The 24,146-nt window shown below is 42.9% G+C and overlaps 1 protein-coding gene across 8 annotated transcripts in view; it reads left to right on the forward strand.

Annotated features, from left to right (window-relative positions):
- MYPN (myopalladin) overlaps positions 1-24,146 on the forward strand; it is a 152,385-nt gene that overhangs the window by 12,490 nt on the left and 115,749 nt on the right. For 2 of the 8 annotated variants that reach the window (XM_044296590.1, XM_044296591.1), the window contains exons 2-4: positions 1,628-1,733; positions 13,823-13,924; positions 17,075-17,112. The exons of 1 other annotated variant lie outside the window; for it this stretch is intronic. In XM_044296590.1, coding sequence (XP_044152525.1) covers positions 1,731-1,733; positions 13,823-13,924; positions 17,075-17,112 — 143 coding nt within the window. In that variant the 5' untranslated portion in view covers positions 1,628-1,730. The remainder of the gene's footprint in view (positions 1-1,627; positions 1,734-13,822; positions 13,925-17,074; positions 17,113-24,146) is intronic. 5 more of the 8 variants (XM_044296592.1, XM_044296593.1, XM_044296594.1 and 2 more) reach the window with 3 other exon arrangements.

A 24,146-nucleotide genomic window follows, 5' to 3' on the forward strand; every position in this document is an offset into this window, starting at 1 on the left:
TAAGACCACTTAAAAAATGGCAAAAAATCATATTTAGCATGGCTGGATCTTAACAAGGTTTCCAAGTAGAGCTTCCACACTTTCAACAAGAAGAAATGGGAGTGAGACAAAACATTTTTTGAGCATTAATGAAAACAACGAATAAACTGAAACAGGCTGTTTTTCAGCTGATCAAAAGTTTAGGACCACACCTAAAAAAAAAAAAAATAAACACCCCCAAAACAGAAATCCAACTTCCAAACATGAACTCAGTAATGAGTAGCTCCGCCGTTATTGTTGATCACTTGTTGATCATTTGTTTCGGCATGCTTGATGCAAGCGTTTCCATGAGGTGAGTGGGAAGATTTCTCCAAGTGGTGAAGACGGCCGCATGAAGGCCATCTACTGTCTGGAACTGTTGTCCGATTTTGTAAACTTCCCTTGCTATCCATCCCCAAAGGTTCTCAATTGGATTTAGATCAGGGGAACACGCAGGATGGGCCAAAAGAGTAATGTTATTCTCCTGGAAGAAGTCCCTTGTCCTGCGGGCATTGTGTACTGTAGCGTTGTCCTGTTGAAAAACCCAGTCGTTACCACACAAACGAGGGCCCTCAGTCATGAGGAATGCTCTCTGCAACATCTAGACATAACCAGCGGCCATTTGACGCCCCTGCACTTCCTGAAGCTCCATTGTTCCACTGAAGGAAAAAGCACCCAAGACCATTATGGCGCCCCCTCCACTGTGGCGCGTAGAAAACATATCAGATGGGATCTGCTTGTCATGCCAGTAACGTTGGAAACCATCAGGACCATCAAGGTTAAATTTTTTCTCATCAGAGAATAAATCTTTCTTCCACCTTTGAATGTCCCATGTTTGGTGCTCTCTTGTCCAAACGAGCAGTTCTGTGGCGTTCAAGGAGATGAGGTCTTTGAAGACGTTTTTTGTTTTTGCAGCCCTTCAGTCTCAGATGCCATCTGATGGTTATGGGTTTGCAGTCAGCACCAGTAAGGGCCTTAATTTGGGTCGAGGATCGTCCAGTGTCTTGACGGACAGGCAATTGGATCCTCCGGCTCAGTGCTGAGGAAATTTTTTTGGGTCTTCCACTTGACTTTTTTGTTCCATAACCCTCAGGATCATTTAAGAAATTCCAAATGACTGTCTTACTGCGTCCCACCTCAGCAGCGATGGCGCGCTGTGAGAGACCCTGCTTATGCAGTTCAACAACCCGACCACATTCAAAAAGGGAGAGTTTTTTTGCCTTTGCCATCACAACGTGTGACTACCTGACAGAAGATGACAATGAATCCACATCTTTGCACAGATTTGACCTTTTAAAGGCATGTGGTCCTAAAATTTGGATCAGCTGAAAAACAGCCTGTTTCAGTTTAATCGTTATTTTCAATTAATTGAATGCTCAAAAAATGTTTTGTCTCACTCCCATTTCTTCTTGTTGCATGTTGAAGATCTACTTGGAACCTTGTTAAGATCCAACAATGTAAAATATGATTTTTTGCCATTTTTCAAGTGGTCTTAAACTTTTGATCAGGACTGTACATTCCCCCTGTGTGTCCATAGTCTGTTTTTTTTTGGACGTGCCTGACAATAACGTAAATATTGTAATTTCTCTTTCCTTTTTCTTTTCTTAAGAAATAGAAACACAAAGCCCTTGATCTTCTTTTCGTTCAGAAATAAGTTGCTGGACAGATCAGCGTTGCAAGAGAGCACAATTCTTCTTCTGTGCACCATCTCTATGGTAAATGTCTTTCCTTTGCCACATCCCAAATATGACTGTTCCACATCATTCTATATTGATTTGCAGAATTTAGCAGTGATACATGTTAAAATTATATATTGCTTTTTATATGTATGTATTTTGACTTAATTTTTTTTAATTAATGCATTCGTTAAAGGGGTTTTCTGAGATTCCAGTGGTATTTAACAGATATGCTCACAGTGTCGTACTGGGGTGCCCCTTATAGCTACACCTCCCCCACCACCCATACACTTACTGTGGGGTGAAAGTAAAGTCCTGGAGAGAGTCCTAAAATAATCACTTTTTCAATCCAGTTCCATTCCTATTTAGCGTTGCGTCCCAATCGCTTTATTGCAGAGGCAGAAAGTGCAGAGGCAGCGCAGCACTGACACCCAGGAAGGGCAGTGTGACTCTGTAAAGCAGGTTAGCAGAATTTTATAAGACCAGATAAAACCTGAATTTCAGGCGATGCCAGTATCATTATGTGCATGTAAAATGTGCAGACCTCTATAGGGACATACAGGTAGTAATAGAAAGCTCCATGGATTTGTGATCACCATACATGTACGACATGAGATGTTCAATTTAATACAATATAAATGTATTTATAGAGAAGAACAGCGCACACAACTGATTCAGCAGTTACAGTATTTTTTTACTGAAATTAGACTGGTTTACACAGAGATGTTTCTTCCATACGTTTTCTATGTACAAGATGTAGCTTAATACATGGTCCTGATGATCCGAAGACGCAGTTTCTTCTCAGTCCTGGAATACGTCTCAGCTTCTGCATTCAGCATGATGATATTTTTCTATCTGCAGTACAAATAAGCTGAATATAATAATGTCAGGATTGTTCATGTCAATAAACCAGACAATACTTTATATTGTGGACACATTACTAAGCAATGGTCCTGTTCTCCTAACATGGGCTGTTGGGTGGGACTGTCCCATTAGGGCTTTTAGACAGACCTTCTCCTACTGGCCATAATCATTTACTCCCCAAACTTTCTGCCATTTGTCTAATAAGAGACATGGAACAAACACAGAAAAAACTAAGATAAAAACATCCTGCACAATATGATATGGAAAAGTGCCGATGTCTCTGGCCATAGCATTAAAGAAAACCACAGAAAACCACAGAAATGCACTTTGTAAAGTAGATGCAAGCATTATACATGGACTAAGCCCTCATTCTGATATGATAATATCTGAGACACTTAGCCAATATATTTTGATCAAAGTACATCTGAGCCCGCCTACCAAGCGCCAAGGTGGTCTCAGGTCAGGCGAGTCCTACGCTAAACCTACCTAAGCCATTGGGCTTCTATGTTCAGGAGAGAAGATGCCGCACATATGGTATGTAGTATTTGCTTGAGGGAGTGGCACCTTCAAGTGTGAATGCGCACCTATTATGTTGGAAGTAGCATTCCTCTGCACTTTGCCCCCTCCCCTATCCAATAGAGTGCCTTAATTAGGTGGTACATATGGCTGTGCTTGCTCCTCCTCCCATTGGTTGCATGATGCATATGGAGGTGACTAGGAGCAGCACACCATATGTGCGGCATTTTCGCTCCTGAACATAGAAGCCCAATGGCTTAGGTAGGTTTAGCGTAGGACCCGCCTGACCTGAGACCACCTTGTCGCTTGGTAGGCGGGCTCAGATGTATTTTGATCAAAATTTATTGGCTAAGTGTCTCAGATATTATCATATCAGAATGAGGGCTTAGTCCATATATAATGCTTGCACCTACTTTACTAAGTGCATTTCTGTGGTTTTCTTTAATAAGAGACATGGAAGAATATAGCAGACTTACAATTATGAGTTGCTCTATTCCTGAATGTAGAGCTGTGACAGGTTGCTGTGCATATATACATATACAGTATCTTGAAAAAGTATTCATGCCTCTTGAACTTTTCCACATTTTTTCATGTTACACCCACACAATTTAATGTATTTTATTGAGATTTTATGTGATAGATCAACACAAAGTAGCAAGTATGTGTGAAATGAAAAGAAAATTATACAAGGTTTTTAATAAAACTCTGAAAAGTGTGCAGTGCATTTGTATTCAACACCCACGATTCAATACTATGTCAGAACATGTTTTGCTGCAATTACAGGTGCAAGTCTTTTGGGGTATGCCTCTACCAGTTTTGCACATCTAGAGGCTGAAATCTTTGCCCATTTTTCTTTGCAAAATAGCTCAGTCAGATTGGATGGAGAGCGTCTGTGAGCAGCAATTTTTAAGTCTTGCCACAGATTCTCAATGGGATTTAGGTCTGAACTCTGGCTAGGCCATTCTAACACATGACTATGCTTTAATCTAAACCATTCTCTTGTAGCACTGGCATTATATTTAGGATTGTTGTCCTACTGGAAGGTGAACCTCTGCCCCAGTCTCAAGCCTTTTGCAGCCTCTGTATTTAGCTCAATCTATCTTTCCATCACCTCTGACCAGCATCCCTGTCTCTGCTGAAGAAAAGCATCCCCACAGCATGATGGCTGGCTTTCTTCTTGCCACTCTTCCATAACGGCCATATTTGTGGAGTACAAGACTAATTGTCCTGTGTACAGATTCTCAGGTGGGAGCTTTGTATTTCTGAAGCTCCCCCAGAGTGACCATGAGCTTCTTGGCTGCCTATCTAATTATGGGCCTCTTGGCTGCTTTTCTCCTTGCCTGGGCTGTAAGTTCATGCGGATGGCCATGTCTTGGTAGGTTTTCAGTTGTGCCATACTGCTACCATTTTTGGATGATGGATTGAACAGTGCTCCCTGAGATGTTCAGAGCTTGGGATATTTTTTATAACCTAACCCTGCTTTACACTTCTCCACAACTTTATCCCTGACCTGTCCTGTGTGTTTCTTGGTTTTCATTATGCTGTTTGATCACTAATGTTCTCTAACAAACTTCTGAGGCCTTCACAAAACAGCTGTAGTTATACTGAGAGAAAAAATGACACACTAGTGGACTTTATTTACTAATAAGGTGACTTCTGAAGGCAGTTGGTCACACAGGATTTTATTTAGGAGTATCAGAGTACAGGGGGCTGAATATAATTGCATGCCACACTTTTCAGATTTTTATTTATTAACAATTTTGAAAACCATGTATAATTTTCTTTTCACTTCACACATACTTGCTACTCTGTGTTGGTCTATCACATAAAATCCCAATAAAATACATCTTAATTTTGTGGCTTTAATATGAAAATGTGGAAAAGTTTAAGGGGAATGAATACTTTTTCAGGGCACTGTATTTAAATGAATCTGCTGCATTTTTTTTATCACTCAAAAAAGTAAGATTAAGGGGTTATCCAAGACTAAACTATTTTAACAGACCTCTTCAGAGTGGCTTGATACACAGTAGGGTCCATGATCTCTGCCACTGGATTCCAACGATGCAGCTGGAATCTAGTGAGGGCCACCAGGTCAGTATGAACCCCACTAAAAGGGGTGATGCTGAAGTTGATGCTCATCCTGACCCTCACTCTAATATTGACTCTTATGCTGACCCTAGCATTGACTTTGCCAATGACTCTGATGATGACAGTGACCCAGACTCTGACATTCACCTGTGACCCTGACCCTAACTCTGATATTGACTCTATTGATGATTCTGACTCCCACCCTGACGCTGACCTTGACGCCAACCCTGTTGAAGTTGACGCTGACATCCAACCTGACACTGACCGCGATGTTTACCGTAATGATGACCCTAACTTTCATGTTGACTTTGAAGATGATTCTGATGATGACCCTGACTCTTAACCTGACTCTGACCCTGACTCTAAAATCGATGCTTGATTCTCATGCTGACCCTGACATTGACTTTATTGGTAACTCTGATGTTGACACTAACCCAAGACTCAGACATTGCCTGTGACCCTGACTCTTACCCTGATGCTGGCTCTAACTCTGAAATTGTAAATTGACTCTAAAGTTGATTTTGACTCTCACCCTGACGCTGACCTTGACGTAGACCCTGATGAAGTTGACGCTGACTTTGACATCCAACCTGACACTGACCCTGGTGCTTACGCTAATCATGACTCTAACTCACATGTTGAATCTGAAGATGACCCTGAAATTGACCCTGACTCTGACCCTGATTCTAAAATTGACTCTTAATTCTTATGCTGACCCTGACATTGACTTTGCTGGTAACTCTGATGTTAACACTAACCGCCAACTCTGACATTGCCTGTGACTCTCATTCTTACCCTGACCCTAACTCATACACTGACTCTAACGACCATTCTGACTCCCGCCGTGATGCTGATCTTGACATTGACACCCACCCTGTTGAAGTTGACGCTGACATAGACATCCAACCTGAAACTGACCCTGATGCTTTCCCTAACGATGACCCTTATTCCCCTCTGACATTGATTCTAACCCCCGACTCTGACATTGCCTGTGACCCTGACTCTTACCCTCATGCTGACCCTAACTCTGACATTGACTCTAACAAGGATTCTGACTCTCACCTTGACGCTGACTTTGATGTTGAAGCTGATGTTGACGTCCATCCTAACACTGACCCTTACACTTTCCCTAATGATGACCCTAACTCTCATGGTGACTGAATATGACTCTGATGATGACTCTGACCCTGTCTCTGACTCTAAAATGGACTCTTGATGTCCCTGACATTGACTTTGCTTCTTATTGTGATGTTAAATCTAACCCCCAACTCTGACATTGCCTCTGACCCTAACTCTTACCCTGATGCTGACCCTAACTCCGACACTGACTCTAACGACGGTTCTGACTCCCACCGTGATGCTGAACTTGACGTTGACCTTGATGTAGGTGATGCTCACATTGACATCCAACCTGAAACTGACCCTGACGCTTTCTCTAATGATGACCCTAACTCCCTTGGTGACTTTGAATATGACTCTGATGATGACCCTGAGTCTGAAACTGACTTTTACCCTGGCTCTAAAATTGACTTTTGATTCTGATGCTGACCCTGGTAATGACTTTGCTGCAAACTAGTGTTGATCACGAATATTCTTATCGCGAATGTCGGCACTTCGAGAATTCGTGAAGATTTTGAATATAGTGCTATATCTTCGTAATCACGAATATTTTAGATATTCTAGGCTCTGATGATGACCGTGACTCTGACCCTCACTCTTACCCTGTCTCTGACCCTGACTCTTAAATTGACTGATTCTCATGCTGACCCTGACATTACCTGCTAACTCTGACATAGACGCTAACCCCCGACTCTGACATTGCCTGTGACCCTGACTCTTACCCTGACGCTGACTCTCACTCTGCCTATGACTCTAACAATGATTCGGACTCTCACTTTGACGCTGACCTTGACGTTGACATCCAATCTGACACTGATCCTTCGCTTTCCCTATTTATGACCCTAACTCTCATGTTGACTCTGAAGATGACTCTTACCATGACTCTGACCCTGATTCTAAAAAGACTCTTGATTCTGATGCTGACCATGACATTGACTTTGCCGCTAACTCTGAAGTTGATGCTAACCCAAGCCTCTGACATTGCCTCTGACTCTTAGGGTCCATTCACACGTCCGCAAAATGAGACCGCATCCGTTCCGCAATTTTGCGGAACAGGTATGGACCCATTCATTTTTAATGGGGCCGGAATGTGCTGTCCGCATTCACATTTGCGGATCCGCACTTCCATTCCGCCAAAAATTAGAAGAATGTCCTACTCTTGTCTGCAATTGCGGACAAGAAAAAGCATTTTCTATGAGAACGCACATTGCCAGTGTCTGTGTTTTGCAGATCCGCAATTTGCAAAACACATATACATACTGACGTGTGAATAGACCCTTACCCTGACTGTAACTTTGACATTGATTCTGACTTTCACTATGACGTTGACCCTTGCATTAATTCTTATATTGACACTGATGCTGAAGTTGATGCCCATCCTGACAATGACCCAGACTCTGACATTCACTTGTGACCCTGACTCCTACCCTGATGCTGACCCTAACTCTGACTCTAACAATGATTCTAAATCTCTCACCCTGACGCAGACCTTGACATTAACGCCGACCCTGATGAAGTTTATGCTGAAATTGATATCCAACCTGACACTGATGCTTACCTAAATGATGACCCTGACTGTCATGTTGACTCTGAAGATGACTCTGACCCTGACTGTAAAATTTACTCTTGATTCTGATGCTGACTCTGACAGTGAATTTGCTGCTAACTCTGACGTTGACGCTAACCCCTGACTGACATTGCCTGTGACACTGACTCTTACCCAGATGCTAACCCTAACTCTGACATTGAATCTGACTCTCACTGTCATGTTGACCCTTGCATTGATTCATATACTGACCCTGATGCTGACCTCGGTGTTCAGTTTTCCACTGACTCTGACGTTGACACTGACCTCAACTCTGACATTCACCTGTGACCCCTGAACTCTGATATTGACTCTATTGATGATTCTGAATCTCACCCTGATGCTGACCTTGGCGCCAACCCTGATGAAGTTGACGCTGACGTTGACATCCAACCTGAAACTGACCCTGACGCTTACCCTGATGATGACCCTAACTCTCATGTTGACTTTGAATATGACTCTGATGATGACCCTGACTATGATCCTGACTCTGACCGTGACTTTAAAATTGACTCTTGATTCTGATGCTGACCCTGACATGCTACATGCCTGACCATGACTGCTAACACTGACGTTGATGCTAACCCCTGACTCTGACATTACCTGTGACCCTGACTCTAACACTGACACAGACCCTAACTGACATTGAATCTAACGATGATTCTAACTCTCACCCTGACCTTGACATTGACGCTGACCCTGATAAAGTTGACGCTGACGTTGACATCCAACCTGACACCAATCCTGACTCTTACCCTAATGATCACCCTAACTCTCATGCTGACTCCGAAGATGATTCCGATGATGACCCTGACTCTGACTCCTACCCTGACTTTAAAATTGACTCTTGATTCTGATGCTGACCATATCATTAATGCTAACCCCCAACTCTGACATTGCCTGTGACCCTGACTCTTACCGGGCTTCACACGATCTTGTGAACAAGCCCCAAGTTCTATCTTTTTGTGGTGCGAAGGCATGGAACGGAACCCCAGGAAGCACACCGTAGTGCTTCCGTAGTGTTTTGTTCTGTGCTTCCGTTTCGCATCTCCGGATGCACATGGAACAGCGGTCTGCAATGCGGCTGTGGACCGCATAAGCCCCATTCCGTGGGCATTCCGCACACGTTCGTTATTATACGTTATAATTATTAAGGTGAATGAACAGCTTTAGTTATTTGGCCATGTTCACATGCGGCAGATTTGCTCCATTTTTTTTTTTTAAACCTAACACTAGGGAACAATAGGGCCACCCTGATACACATTAGGTTACATTGGTGGGATCTACCTATGGTTATATAATATTAATCCAGTACAATAGGTTGTACATTACTGGATCTGTCCTGTAATCCAGTAAGGGGCATTCATCTATGATTTTACACCACAACAGGCACGCCGTATTTCCTGAAGATTTTTACTTCTCTCAATACGTTTCAAAAGTGTTGAGGAAAGTGGGTGACGTTTAGCTGGAGATGTGTGGTCTCTCACAGCCCATCAGATTTGCTATAATGTACATCACAAACTGTTATATAACTATGGCGCAAGCGTACACCACTTCATAGCTGCCGTACGTTTGAATTTCTGGCAAAGATGCGTCCGTACCTCTTACAGGGAACCTGTCACCAGGATTTTGGGTATAGAGCTGAGGACATAGGTTGCTAGATGGCCGCTAGCACATCCGCAATACCCAGTCCCCATAGCTCTGTGTGCTTTTATTGTGTAAAAAAAACGATTTGATACATATGCAAATTAACATAAAAGAGTCATATCTTACTTGTGTGACCAGAGAAGAGTCATATTTTCAAGCTCTGACTCATCTCAGGTTAATTTGCATATGTATCAAATCGTTTTTTTTACACAATAAAAGCACACAGAGCTATGGGGACTGGGTATTGCGGATGTGCTAGCGGCCATCTAGCAACCCATGTCCTCTGCTTTATACACAAAATCCCGGTGGCAGGTTCCCTTTAATAAATTTGGCGCATCTTACTCCAGCAGTCTTTCTTCTAAGGCTACTTTCACACTACCGTTTTTGCTGGATCCAGCAAGGCTCAGCAAAAACGCTTCCATTACTGATAATACAGCCATCTGCATCTGTTATGAATGGATCCGGTTGTATTATCGCTAACATACCCAAGAAATTGAAAGTCAATGGGAGACGGATCCGTTTTCTGTTGTGTCAGATTGTGTCAGAGAAAACAGATCCGTCCCCATTGACTTGCATTGTGGGTCATGACAGATCCGTCTTGCTCCGCATCCCAAGATGGAAAGCAAACCGCAGCATGCTGTATGAGAATGGAATGGAATGCATTCTGGAGCACTCCGTTCTGTTCAGTTTAGTTTTGTCCCCATTGACAATGAATGGGGACAAAACGGAAGCGTTTTTTTCCGGTATTGAGACCCAATGACGGATCTCAATACCGGAAAATATTAACGCTAGTGTGAAAGTGGCCTAAGATTGGAATATTAAAGGGGTTGTACATTAAGTAATATTGATGACCTATCCTCAGAGTTGTTCCCTTAAAGGGTTTCTGTCACCCCAATTTTCACCATTAAACAGGCTGACGTTATAGATGTGAAAAGTCACCAGAATTTAACTCTGGTGTAATTTTAACTTTTATTATATGCAAATGAGCCTCTAGGAGTGTGGGGGGGGGGGGGCGTTGCACCTGCTCCTAGAGGCTCCGTTCCCCACCTAATTTTCCCGCCCTTCTGTCTTGATTGACAGGGCCAGGCCAGTGTTGGTTCTTCTGCAGGCCACGTCTGCCGTGTAAATCCCGCGCCTGCGCCGTCCCGTTCAGTATTCGGCTGCCGGCTTTCTGACTGCGCCTGGCGCTCCATAGTGCTTCTGTGGCCTTCCGCTCCGTGCCGCCACTCCATATCTTCCGTAATACGATGCGCACATGGTGAGTGCCCGTATATTGTAGATCCGCTGTTTGCAGGCCTCAATATGGGCAGGGCCGGCGCACGTTCTCCTTATATTGTTATATAGGAAATCAGTTCATCCAGGGCTACATGGTCACACTCCACCTGTCTGAACCATGTTCTCATAATCTCGTCGCCATTATTGCTGCATTTTACTTCTTTAACCCTTTCAGTCCTGGTGGAGGCTGTAGGGAGAGACCAGAGTTTTATGGGTTTTGTTTTTACGGCGTTCCCTGTGCAGCAAAACTGGCCTGTTCCCTTCATTCTCTGGGTCAGTACGATCACAAGTATACCACATTTATATAGAATTTCTTGTTTATATACTTGATAAAAAATAAAAACTTTGGAAACAAAATCTTTTTTATTCTTTTCAACGCCATATTCTGACCTCTAAAACTTTTTTGTAGTGCTATGAGGGCTCACTTTTTTGCAGGGCGATCTGTAGTTATTTATTGATACAATTATTAAGTGTGTATGACTTTATGAACTTTTTGAAACTTTTTATCACATGTTTTTGGGGCAGTGTAACGACGGAAAAAATGGCAACTCAGCTATTTCGGTTTTTTTTCTGTTACGTCATTCACCGTATAAAGAATAATAACTGTTTTATGTTTATATTTGAATAGTTCAAGCATTTTGGACCATGTTGATGTTTATGATGTTTCTTTTTTATGGTTTATTTTATTTTATTTTAATTATGGGTAAAGGGGGGTGATTAGAATTTTTAGATATTTTTATTTTTTTTGTATTTAAAAAAAATTCTGGTCTCAGATGTGTGGGCATGTTTTACCATGGCATCTGATGGTTTAAATGTCTGTAGTTGGCGCTATCGCCAATCAGAGACGTAAGCTCCGGGCTTCTGCTACGTTAAAGGCTTTGGCACTTGCTCTGCTCCGGAGCGGGTGCCATCTTTAAAGAGACAAGTTTCACCGTATATGTACAGCTGCAGTCATCAAGGGGTTAAAAGGACTTGTCACTTCTCCTGTCAGGTCTCTATCAGTAACTACTTGCATTCCCCAATGTAATAACAATTCTGGAGCATCTGTTCTTATGATTCCATGTTGTGCCATTAGTCGGTTATTCCTACAATGGTAACACTGATTGGACAGTGTCAGACTGTGCAGTGACACCCCACCCCACTGGTGACACCACTTGGCAAGTCATTCATAAAATGCTATCAGGAATAACTGAAGAATTTACATGGTCTTAAGAAAAGCTATTTCAGAATTGTCATTTTTTTTTTTGTGGAATACAATTATTTACTAAAACTGACATTTTAGAAGATGTGACAGGTTCTCTTCTTTAAAGGGATATTCCCATCTGGGACACTGATGGCATAGCATTAGGAAACGGCATCAATGTCAGGTGAGAGTCTCACATCTAGGAATTGCTCCTTTCTCGAAAACGGGACCCCCGAAGTGAACAGACAGTAAAGCCACCCTCTGTTCACCGTTATGGGAGTTCCAAAAAATATCTGACCCAGTGCAGTGCTATTTCGCGCAGTCCCAAATCCTCTGGATAGGTCATCGGTATCTGATCGGTGGGGGTTAAACACCTGCTACCCCCACCGCTCAGCTGTTTGAGAAAGTACTAGCGCTCACAGTAGCATAGGCCATGTGACATCACGTTCTTCGGTCACATGGCCTAGGAGCAGCTCTGTTCCATTAAAGTGAATGGAGCTGAGACTCTTAAGCATATTTAGCAATGGAATATTAGTGTAGCATGTGTCGGCCCATGCTGACCGATACTGACCAGCTCACACCACTAGTCTATGACTGTGACTAGCTGAAATTACTCAGTAACTTATTTCCAGCCTTATTTTCCAATCAAACACAGATAGCACAAGTAGAACAAATGTGCTGCTGGATGAGGCACACAGTTTAAAGGGGTTATCCAAGTCCTATAATCAGGCATGGGATTCAGCCGGTTCCCTCCGGTTCTCCAGATCCGGTTGTTAAAATTACAGCCGGATCGGAGAACCGTGTTACCGGCTGAATCCCGGTGCAGCGGGAGATGAGCGCTTGCATTGTGGAAACGCTCATCTCCCTACATTCATCTGTATCACCGTCCTCAGGACGGCGATGCAGATGAACACTGCAGCAGGGCAAGGGAGAGGCGTCTCCCTTCCCTGTTCCTCTGATAGGCTGAAGATACTAGGCCGGAAGAGGCCTGCATCGCATCGCTGACAGCTTGGAGGTAAGTGTTTTTTTTGTCTTTTCTGTGGTGCACTGGGGGCATTGTTGGCAGTTGGGGGACACTATGGGGGTATCTACTGGGGGCATGGCTGGCACATGTGGGACACTATGGGGGTATCTACTGGGGGCATTGCTGGCATAGGGGGGACACTATGTGGGCATCTACTGAGGCATTGCTGGCATATGGGGGACACTATGTGGGCATCTACTGGGGCATTGCTGGCACATGGGGGACACTATGGGGGCATCTACTGACACATCCTTAGGGACACTATGGGGGGCATCTACTGGGGACATTGCTGGCACATGCTGGACACTATGGAGGGCATCTACTGGGGACATTGCTGGCACATGGGGGACACTATGGGGCCATCCACTGTGGGAATTGCTGGCATATGAGGGACACTATGGGGGGCATTGCTGGCACATGGGGGCATTGCTGGCACATGGGGGACACTATGGGGGCATTACTGGCACATCATGGGAACGCTAAAAAGGGGCATTTATACTGGTACATTCTGGGGCACACTATGGAGGAATCTTATACTGGCACATTATGGGGGCACTATGGGTAAGAGGAGAGGAGCACTATGTGGGCATTTACTAGGGGCATTATATAGGGGTATTTTATACTTCCACACATTATGGGGGCACCATGGGGACATTAGCTCAAATGGGGGCACTGAGGGATTTTTTTTGTACTGGCACACAGAACAGGAGCATTTTTTAACTAGTGCACATTATTGGTATTATTATTGAAGGTGGCAGGTGAGTTGTTAAGAACTTAGGAGGAGGATAGAAAAGTAGGAACCTAAGATGTCTTTTGTCAAACTGCAGAGACGAGAGATGGGTGAAAAATCATCATGGCGGTCTGGTCTCAAAGGAGAAGATGAAGGAATAGAAGGTCTGCATCAGAGGAGAAGTCACTTGATGTCAGAGGTACGTGGTGCTGTATTCTGGATAGCACTGAATATAATGTGTATGCAAATATGTATTTAGTGCTAGGTACAAATGTGTATAAAATGTACGGTATATGGTGTAGGTAAATCTACTGTAAGTGTAGCCTAGGTGTCATTTATATACTGTATGGTGTATATTGTATATGTGATTATGTGAGTGTAGTGTCTATATAGTCTGTTTATGCATGCATACCTCCCAACCATCCCAGATCTGGCATAACTACTGTGTGGGGGGCACAATGGAGAATAAGCAGGTTTGGGACATGTACAGATAGACTTTGGGAGGAGTTAGAGGTGTGGGCCAGCGCTGGAAAAAAAACTTTGCGCAACACTAATAGTTTATCTCCTTAGGCTTTTTAAAAGTTTTGTGGTATGTGTGTGTAGTATATACATGGTGTATTTATGTATGTGTACCATGTATATGGTGTATGTATATGTAAACATGTCGTGACGCCGCGTATCTGCTGTTGAGTAGGGAACCTGTTGTTAAAAATTTGAATCCCACCCCTGCCTATAATGCCCCACCCCATATTCCCGGGCCCCTCACACAGATTGTACTTACCTTTCTCTCCAGCACCCGTGTCGCTTCTCATACTGGCACGGCCGCTGCTGCATCTCCCCATTGCACAGATGAAAAGATCCGGCGATGGGGGGGCAACCAATAGCAGGCTGCAACGGGAACAAGCCTCCCTAGCATCACCTGTGACTCTAGGAAGGCTCTTTCCCATCATGGCCTGCTATTGGCCGGATATCTTCATCCACATAATTGGGAGATGCAGCGGTGGCCCTGCTGGTATGAGAAGCGACGCGGGTGTCGGAGAGCAAGGTAAGTACAATCTGTGTGAGGGGACTGGGCATATGGGGGGGGAGGCATTATAGAACTTGGATAACCCCTTTAATTGTATTCACTTATAATGGGTGAAAGCGTTGGAACAATGGGCTGAATTTCATTAAGCAGAAACAATAAAGGCAAATACCATGCTATTGTCACGGAAGGTGTACAGGAAACAAGACAATACAAAATGATTATATGACTCACTGGATCCAAAACTAAGGAACAAAAGGGAGACCCCTGCATAAGACCTGACACTCTCCCTTGCTGCTCAGCCTATGCGAAGATCCCAATGGTAGATGATCGCATATCCTTGTACCTCGACTGTATAACACCTGAACACGCTATAATAGTGAGGGGACACGACCACCGGCTCCCTACACTAGACACGGAGGGAGTCAGGGTCACCTGGGATCCAGCAAACATAAAATCACAAATGAATGTACAGCACTTATCTTGTAGAAGAGTGGGAAATAGGATCAGCATGCACACACACTCCAGGAAGTTGTATAAGCTGCACACTAATGCATTATGGGGAGGAATTTAAAGGGATGCAATCAGTCCAACTACATGACAGCTGAGAGAGGCTAACGAGATGAGGAACTGAAAACCAACACAAAGAAAGCTCAAGGAGGAGGTTCTGAAAGGCATCTGTCAGAGCTTCTCAGATGTCTGGTTGTGACAGCTATACAGTGTAATAGGCAGCAAAATGTAAAGCACTCAAATAACCGTAATGGTATTGCACTCACTAAATTCCTCTCAACCCCTCCATTTGCATGCACACTTATCTTGGCCAAGCATGCATGTGTTCTCATTGCGGAGAGGGGAGTAAGCCACTGTCAGACTCCTCTGGCAACAGCTTATCTGCTCAAGAACAAAAGGATCAGACATATTGAAATTCATCATGCCAGACTCTTCTTTCTCATAGCATCTACGGTTAGGTAGTGTTGGGACAGATTAGAAGATCAGCTGATCCTTCTGAAATTGGCAGGATTGGCTGACATTCATCTAGTGGCGGACTCGGAACTTAAAGGGGTTCTCCGGGATTTAAGAAAATGAAAATACTTACATATTACTTTATTATAAATATATTCCCAAATACCTTTCATTAGTTATAATGGCTTGTTTTGTCTGGGGAGCAATCATCAGGGGAAATAACATGTCCGCTGCTCTATTAGTACACACAGAACCTGTCCTAATCACACAGGAGGACAAGTTACTTGACAACACTGAGGTAAAGAGCTGCCTCATCCTCCTCTCTGCTCTACTTGTCAGGGATTGTGATCCTGAATACAGCTGATGAAATCTTCAGCTGAATCCCTGTAGGAATGGCGTTCATGAGGAGACACATACAGAGAGAAGGGTGGGGATGTGGATAATGAGCAGCAGCACTTGTATACAGCCTCCATTACCACAGTCTGTCCTGTCCGTCCTCTCAGTACTTCATGTCTCCTCATGAGCTCCATTCCTACAGAGATTCAGCTGAAGATCTTAGCTTTATTCGGGATCATAATTCCTGACAAGAAGAGCAGAGAGGAGGATGATGCAGCTCTTTAGCTCAGTGTTCTGAAGGACTTGTCCTGCTGAGTGATTAGGACAGGTTTTGTGTGTAGTCATAGGACGGCGGCCATTTTATTTCTCCTAATGATTGTTCCCTTGATAAAAATTAGCCATTATAACTACTGAAAGGTAATTGGGAATATAGTTATAATAAAGTAATGTTTAAGTATTTTCATTTTCTTAATTCCCGGAGATCCCCCTTTAAAGTAGCTCTGGAAAAAATACTAAAAGTGTCCCATGCTGATTGATTGATGGGAATGGGCAGCACAAGTAGGCAGGGCCAAGAATACCATAGTGCAATACCAAATACTGCCCCAGCAGAACCAAATACCACAGTGCGGCACTAAATATTGCCGCCCCAGCCACAGTATCACTGTCCTGAGGGCGGCAATTCAGTTAAAGTCAGAAGAACACATCGTCACCGCCCAGGTGACCAGTACCTGATGCTCCTTGCATTAATTAATGCTGAGAGTATCAGATCGTTATGTACCTGGCTGGTGGCTATGAGGATGGCTCGGGCAGCCCCCTGGTCATCCGCCCACTGGGAAATTTCCATGTAGGGTCTATAACCAGTCCACCCCTGCATTCATCTAACGTATATATATAGCCAGCTTGACATCTGCTGACATCGTTTTGTGGGTTTCAATGACATCTTCCTACTTCAGGCACTCATTCTGCATAATCGCAAATCCCTTCCTTTATGTTTGCAAAATAATATCTGTGATATCTATTTTTTAGGGTCAGGAAATTTCTCATCAAAAAGAAGCTAGAGATGAGTGAGTTATTTTCCTTTGTTTGCCAATAACACAAGTCCTCTATGGGACCGGAGCATGACATTTTCACTATTATGAAAACTTCTATTAATATATTAATACTTAAAGGGATAGTCCCATCTTAGACATTGATGGCAGGGACTCACATCTATCAGACATGTATAGCATATCCTGTGGATATTGTCTAAAATGGGAATAACCCATTAAAGGGAATTTGTTACCATGACCTTGAACTATTATCTGCGGTAATACATGAGTAGCACTGCAAAAAAGGAGTCCAGTTTTTAATTTTCCTACTGCCCCCTGTTCTTCTCCTGCTAACTCTCAAAGCTGCTGTGAAATACATTGTCAGGACTGCTGTGCTTACATAATGGAGAGTTTAGTACAAGACTACTGATTTGACTGCTCTTGACATGTGCACTTTTAACATTAAAATATAACTTTTATTAGTCGTTTTTAAACTTAGTGATACCTTATTTCTATCTAACCTACTATTAAAACTATCTACTGGACCCTCTAGTGTGCTTTTTAATTTAGCTGTGCTTTAATTTTGATAGCCTGGTGGCGGCGCTCTTGCTCCAGTAGCTATCTATTATTTGTCTCGGCGTCTGCCTACTATCACACTTTAAGGAGGTATCGAGTAGCTTAAAACCCTATAAGCTGCCCCCGACATGTTTCGCCATATACATGGCGTCTTCAGGGGATCGGGCCGTCTGCCCTGCCTACTTGTGCTGCCCATTCCCATCAATCAATCAGCATGGGACACTTTTAGTTTTTTTTCCAGAGCTACTTTAAAGGGGATCTCCGGGAATTAAGAAAATGAAAATACTTAAACATTACTTTATTATAACTATATTCCCAATTACCTTTCAGTAGTTATAATGGCTAATTTTTATCAAGGGAAGAATCATTAGGAGAAATAAAATGGCCGCTGTCCTATGACTACACACAAAACCTGTCCTAATCACACAGCAGACTAAGTTAATTCAGAGCAGTGAGCTAAAGAGCTGCATCATCCTCCTCTTTGCTCTTCTTGTCAGGAATTATGATCCCGAATAAGGCCTCATGCACACGACCGTTTTTTTTTAAGGTCCGCAAAAACGGGGTCCGTAGGTCCGTGATCCGTGACCGTTTTTTCGTCCGTGGGTCTTCCTTGTTTTTTGGAGGATCCACGGACATGAAAAATAAAAAAAAAATCTAAGTCAAGTTTGCCATTGAAATGATAGGAAAAAATGGACACGGATCACGGACACGGATCACGGACACGGATGACAATCTTGTGTGCATCCGTGATTTTTCACGGACCCATTGACTTGAATGGGTCCGTGAACCGTTGGCCGTGAAAAAAATAGGACAGGTCATATTTTTTTCACGGCCAGGAAACACGGATCACGGATGCGGCTGCCAAACGGTGCATTTTCCTATTTTTCCACGGACCCATTGAAAAAAAAACGGAAAACGGCACAACGGCCACGGATGCACACAACGGTCGTGTGCATGAGGCCTTAAGCTAAGATCTTCAGCTGAATCTCTGTAGGAATGGAGCTCATGAGGAGACATGAAGTACTGAGAGGACAGACTGTGGTAATGGAGGCTGCATACAAGTGCTGCTGCTCATTATCCACATCTCCACCCTCCTCTCTGTATGTGTCTCCTCATGAGCTCCATTCCTACAGGGATTCAGCTGAAGATTTTATCAGCTGTATTCAGGATCACAATCCCTGACAAGTAGAGCAGAGAGGAAGATGAGGCAGCTCTTTACCTACTGGTATTGCAGTCTGCCCGATCCCCTGAAGACGCCATGTATATGGCGAAACATGTCGGGGGGCAGCTTATAGGGTTTTAAGCTACTCGATACCTCCTTAAAGTGTGATAGTAGGCAGACGCCGAGACAAATAATAGATAGCTACTGGAGCAAGAGCGCCGCCACCAGGCTATCAAAATTAAAGCACAGCTAAATTAAACAGCACACTAGAGGGTCCAGTAGATAGTTTTAATAGTAGGTTAGATAGAAATAAGGTATCACTAAGTTTAAAAACAACTAATAAAAGTTATATTTTAATGTTAAAAGTGCACATGTCAAGAGCAGTCAAATCAGTAGTCTTGTACTAAATGTAAAAAATCCAAAGTGCCTCTACATGCGCAGGGTATATGCGTGTAATAAATACAGTCATGTGAAAAAATTAGGACACCCTTTGAAAGCATGTGGTTTTTTGTAACATTTTTAATAAAAGGCTATTTCATCTCCGTTTCAACAATACAGAGAGATTAAAGTAATCCGACTAAACAAAGAAAACTGAAGAAAAGTCTTTTCAAGATCTTCTGTAAATGTCATTCTACAAAAATGCCTATTCTAACTGAGGAAAAAGATAGGACACCCTTGCCCCTAATAGCGAGTGTTACCTCCTTTGGCTGAAATAACTGCAGTGAGACGGTTCTTGTAGCCATCTACCAGTCTTCGACATCGGTCTGAGGAAATTTTACCCCACTCCTCAATGCTGAACTTTTTCAGCTGTGAGATGTTTGAGGGGTTTCTTGCACGTACAGCCCTTTTCAAGTCACCCCACAGCATCTCAATGGGATTCAAATCTGGACTTTGACTTGGCCATTCCAGGACTCTCCATTTCTTCTTTTTCAGCCAATCTTTGGTTGATTTACTAGTATGTTTTGGGTCATTGTCATGTTGCATGGTCCAGTTCCGCTTCAGCTTTAATTTTCTAACTGATGGTCTCACATGTTCTTCAAGCACCTTCTGATACACAGTAGAATTCATCGTGGATTCTATGATGGTGAGCTGACCAGGTCCTGCTGCAGCAAAGCAGCCCCAAACCATGACACTTCCACCTCCATGCTTCACAGTTGGTATGAGGTTCTTTTATTGGAATGCTGTGTTTGGTTTACGCCAAACATGTCCTCTGCTGTTGTGTCCAAATAATTCAATTTTGGACTCATCTGTCCAAAGAACATTATTCCAGAAGTCCTAGTCTTTGTCAACTTTATCTCTGGCAAATGTCAGTCTGGCCTCGATGTTTCTCTTGGAAAGCAAAGGTTTCCTCCTTGCACACCTCCCATGCAAGTTAAACTTGTACAGTCTCTTTCTGATTGTAGAGGCATGTACTTCTACATCAACAGTAGCCAGAGCCTGCTGTAGTTCTCGAGATGACACTTTAGGGTTTTTGGAGACCTCTTTTAGCATCTTGCGGTCTGCTCTTGGGGTGAACTTGCTGGGGCGACCAGTCCTGGGCATGTTGGCAGTTGTTTTGAAAGCCCTCCACTTGTAGACTATCTTCCGGACAGTGGAATGGCTGATTTCAAAATCTTTTGAGATCTTTTTAAATCCCTTCCCAGACTCATAGGCTGCTACAATCTTTTTTCTGAAGTCCTCTGACAGCTCTTTTGCTCTCACCATGGTGCTCACTCTCACTTCAACAGTCAGGAGCACACCAAACTAAATGTCTGAGGTTTAAATAGGGCAAGCCTCATTCAACATGCAGAGTAACGATCTACTAATTATGTGCACCTGGTGTGATATACCTGTGTGAGATCTGAGCCAATTTAAGAGGGAATACATGTGAGGGTGTCCTATCTTTTTCCTCAGTTAGAATAGGCATTTTTGTAGAATGACATTTACAGAAGATCTTGAAAAGACTTTTCTTCAGTTTTCTTTGTTTAGTTGGATTACTTTAATCTCTCTGTATTGTTGAAACGGAGATGAAATAACCTTTTATTAAAAATGTTACAAAAAACCACATGCTTTCAAAGGGTGTCCTAATTTTTTCACATGACTGTATACATAATGGAGAGGACTCGTTTGCATGTCCAGCAGTCCTGACAATGCATTTCAGCACAACTCTGAACACTGACAGCAGGGAAACAGGGGGCAGTAGGAAAATAAAAAATACTCATCTGGACTCCTTACCTGCAGTACTACTTATGTAGTACTGCAGATAATAGTCCAAGATCGTAGTGACAGATTCCCTTTAATATCTAGAAAAAAAGTGCAACGTCTTATATTCACAAGTCATATATCATACCTACCACTATCTTACTGTTCCTCAAAGCTCTAAAACATTCCTATAAACTACAGTTTTTTGGGGATTACCATATCTGGACAGTTTCACCAAAATTTAGACTGGAGGTTGGTTTGATATATATGTGAAAAGGTAAAGTTTTTTGACATACTATACATTATGCACAGTATTACGGTACATTTGTTACGTATCACTGTTAAGACCTTGGTGAATGACAGACAATCTCCTAGTAATGTAAAATAGCTAAAAACTTTACAGGTGTATAGGTTTTAACAACTGCATGGATAAGTGACATACTTGCCTGCTAAAATTATGAGTTTTTCATCACTTTGACAATAACTCACTGGCTGTGAAATTTTGCATCCAAATTGACAGGTCCAGTATGCAGAATGTGTTTTTGGTGAAAGGGTCACCTAAAAATTTGATGATCACAGAGTGTTTTTTTTTATTTTTTTATTCAACCTCAAATGATCAGCAAGTAGCAGCAAAGGTTCACTTCCCATGCAGCACCCCCGCAGGGGAAATGAAGTATTACATATTGCTTACTAAAAACTGTGTTATGACTGTAAAGCACAAATACAAAAGAAAGACACTCTTTTGTGTGACTCCACTCAGGATAATTCTTGAGTAAAGAACTCCCCTGTATTAACCCCTTAAAGGTGTTTTCCAGAAGGTTGTCTTGGATATTGATTGCCTATTCTCAGGATAGGTCATCAATATCTGATTGGTTGGTGTCTAACTATCGGCACCCCAGCTGATCAGCATACCAAGCACCGCGCCATACATTGTATAGTGACTCTTCTTGTTAGGCCCCTTTACTTGAATGGGACTTAGCTGCGCCAGGCCATGTGACTGATGTACATGACATCACTAGCCTAGGAAGAGGCCGCAGCCCTTACTGAAGTCCTACAGCCTCTTCCAACAGCTGATTGATCAATATAAAAATTCCCCAAAACTCCTTTAACTATTGTATGAAGGCCCCTAGCTTCCATCACCTAATGAAAGATTCATGCTCACTATTGTCCTGCTTGCTGGATCCTGTTCCTCCATCTTCTGGTCCCCAGCTTGCTTTCCTCTGGCTGAGGCAGGAACATGGTCTTCGCTGCTGCAGCCAATCACTGCCTTCAGTGGTGATGTGTTGTTTGGGGACCCATAGGGGCAGATATACAGTTTGAAGATGGCTTTAGTTGGCTCCAGAATATTGTGCCTGCACCAATCCTAGTTTGCGCCAAATTTATTTTTCGGATTGTGTCTAAATCTTTTATTTTATTTTTTATGGTGAAAGGAAGATACAACACAATGCACTACAAAATGCCAATAGGCATAAGAATTATATACCACTTTTTACACCACTTTAAAGCTGGTATAATTTTTGTTTAAAAGAGAGCCAAAAACTGTCTAAGGCCTCATGCACATGCCCGTTGTTTGGGTCCGCATCCGAGCCGCTGTCTTTGCGGCTCGGAAGCGGACCCATTCACTTCAATGAGGCCGCAAAAGATGCGGACAGCACTCCGTGTGCTGTCCGCATCCGTTGCACCATTTCGTGGCCCCGCAAAAAAAATATAGCATGTCCTATTCTTGTCCGTTTTGCGGACAAGAATAGGCATGTCTACAATGGGCCGCCCGTTCCGCAAATTGCGGAAGGCACACGGACGGCTTCTGTTTTTTTGCGGATACGCGGTTTGTGGACCGCAAAAAACGGCACGGTCGTGTGCATAAGGCCTAAGACTGAAACAAAACAAGGCACAAAATAGGTCTAGGCAAAAATTTGACACAAAGTAAAAAACCTTGTATCTAGCATGTCGTAAATTAAGCAAAATTGTGGCATATACACTTCATTTATTTGGCACAGCAAGTGGGTGCCACACATTTTGATATATATGCCTCAACTACAGTATTACCGGTATGTATTTATGAAACCCTGTACACCAGTATTCTGGTGTCAAAAAGTTGCAAATGTTTGCAAAAATGTGCAAGTTTCTGTCATTTTATGCCACTCTAGTGGATGGGAAAGTGTATAGTCATATAACCCAGACTTATCAAATGTGCTGACTATTAAACCAGGCATAATGCCTTTTTAGGGTTGACCCTGCTCAATAAAATAACACCTTTCTAATGTTTCCCTGAAGATCCATTACTCAGTAATATTCCTTTTTTATTTTTATGCAGATGAGCTTATTGGAACGACGAGGGGTGCGCTGAGCCCCTCGGAGCACCAGATCTTCAACTCCTAGCTCCTCCTGCATTCGTCCCTTCTCATTGATTGACAGGGTCAGGCTTTTCACCTAGCCTGCATACAAATGAGTATTAATCAGTAATGGCACTTCAACGAAACATATGAAAGCCGTCATTTTAAACCCTACCGGACATTATGCATGGTTTAATAGGCTTGATCCTGCTGACAGATGCTTTCGAAGACACCCACAAGTGCACTGAAAAATATTCTTCAGGGAGCCAGTATGTACCGTATATAAGAGTCACCTAAAAGGTTTATTTTTTCTGGGTTCAGATACAAATATGCAGCAACCCATCGCATTAATTTTCAGAGTAGAGAAATCTATAAATTTGCCTGATATATAGTGACTGAGTAATAGTGCCGTACCATGGCTAAATACTATGACTGAAGAATAATGGCATATTGTGTCTTGATACTGTTCTCTCTTATTACCACCATATGGTAATTGGGTAATACCAACATAATATTGTGACTGAATAATATTACCATATAGTGACCAATTATTACTACCGAACAAGTGAATACAGCATTAATTAAGTACAGTCAGAGGAAAGATAAAGAAGAATTAAATCCAAGGACTCACACTTGACTCTTTCTATGGTTGCAGTCATTTGCTTTCCTTGTCTTCTCCATCTTGCTCAGAATGGCGTGAAGGCCTCGGAGTTTGCTGCCCAGACATTTTTGGCTTCTTGTCTTTGCAGTACATGCCTTCCATGACAGTCTCTTATGACCTTCAGAATGGGGTTCCCTGACCCCTGTCTCTGGTCTAA

Source organism: Bufo gargarizans, chromosome 6, assembly GCF_014858855.1.
Source record: "Bufo gargarizans isolate SCDJY-AF-19 chromosome 6, ASM1485885v1, whole genome shotgun sequence".
NCBI lineage: Eukaryota > Metazoa > Chordata > Amphibia > Anura > Bufonidae > Bufo > Bufo gargarizans.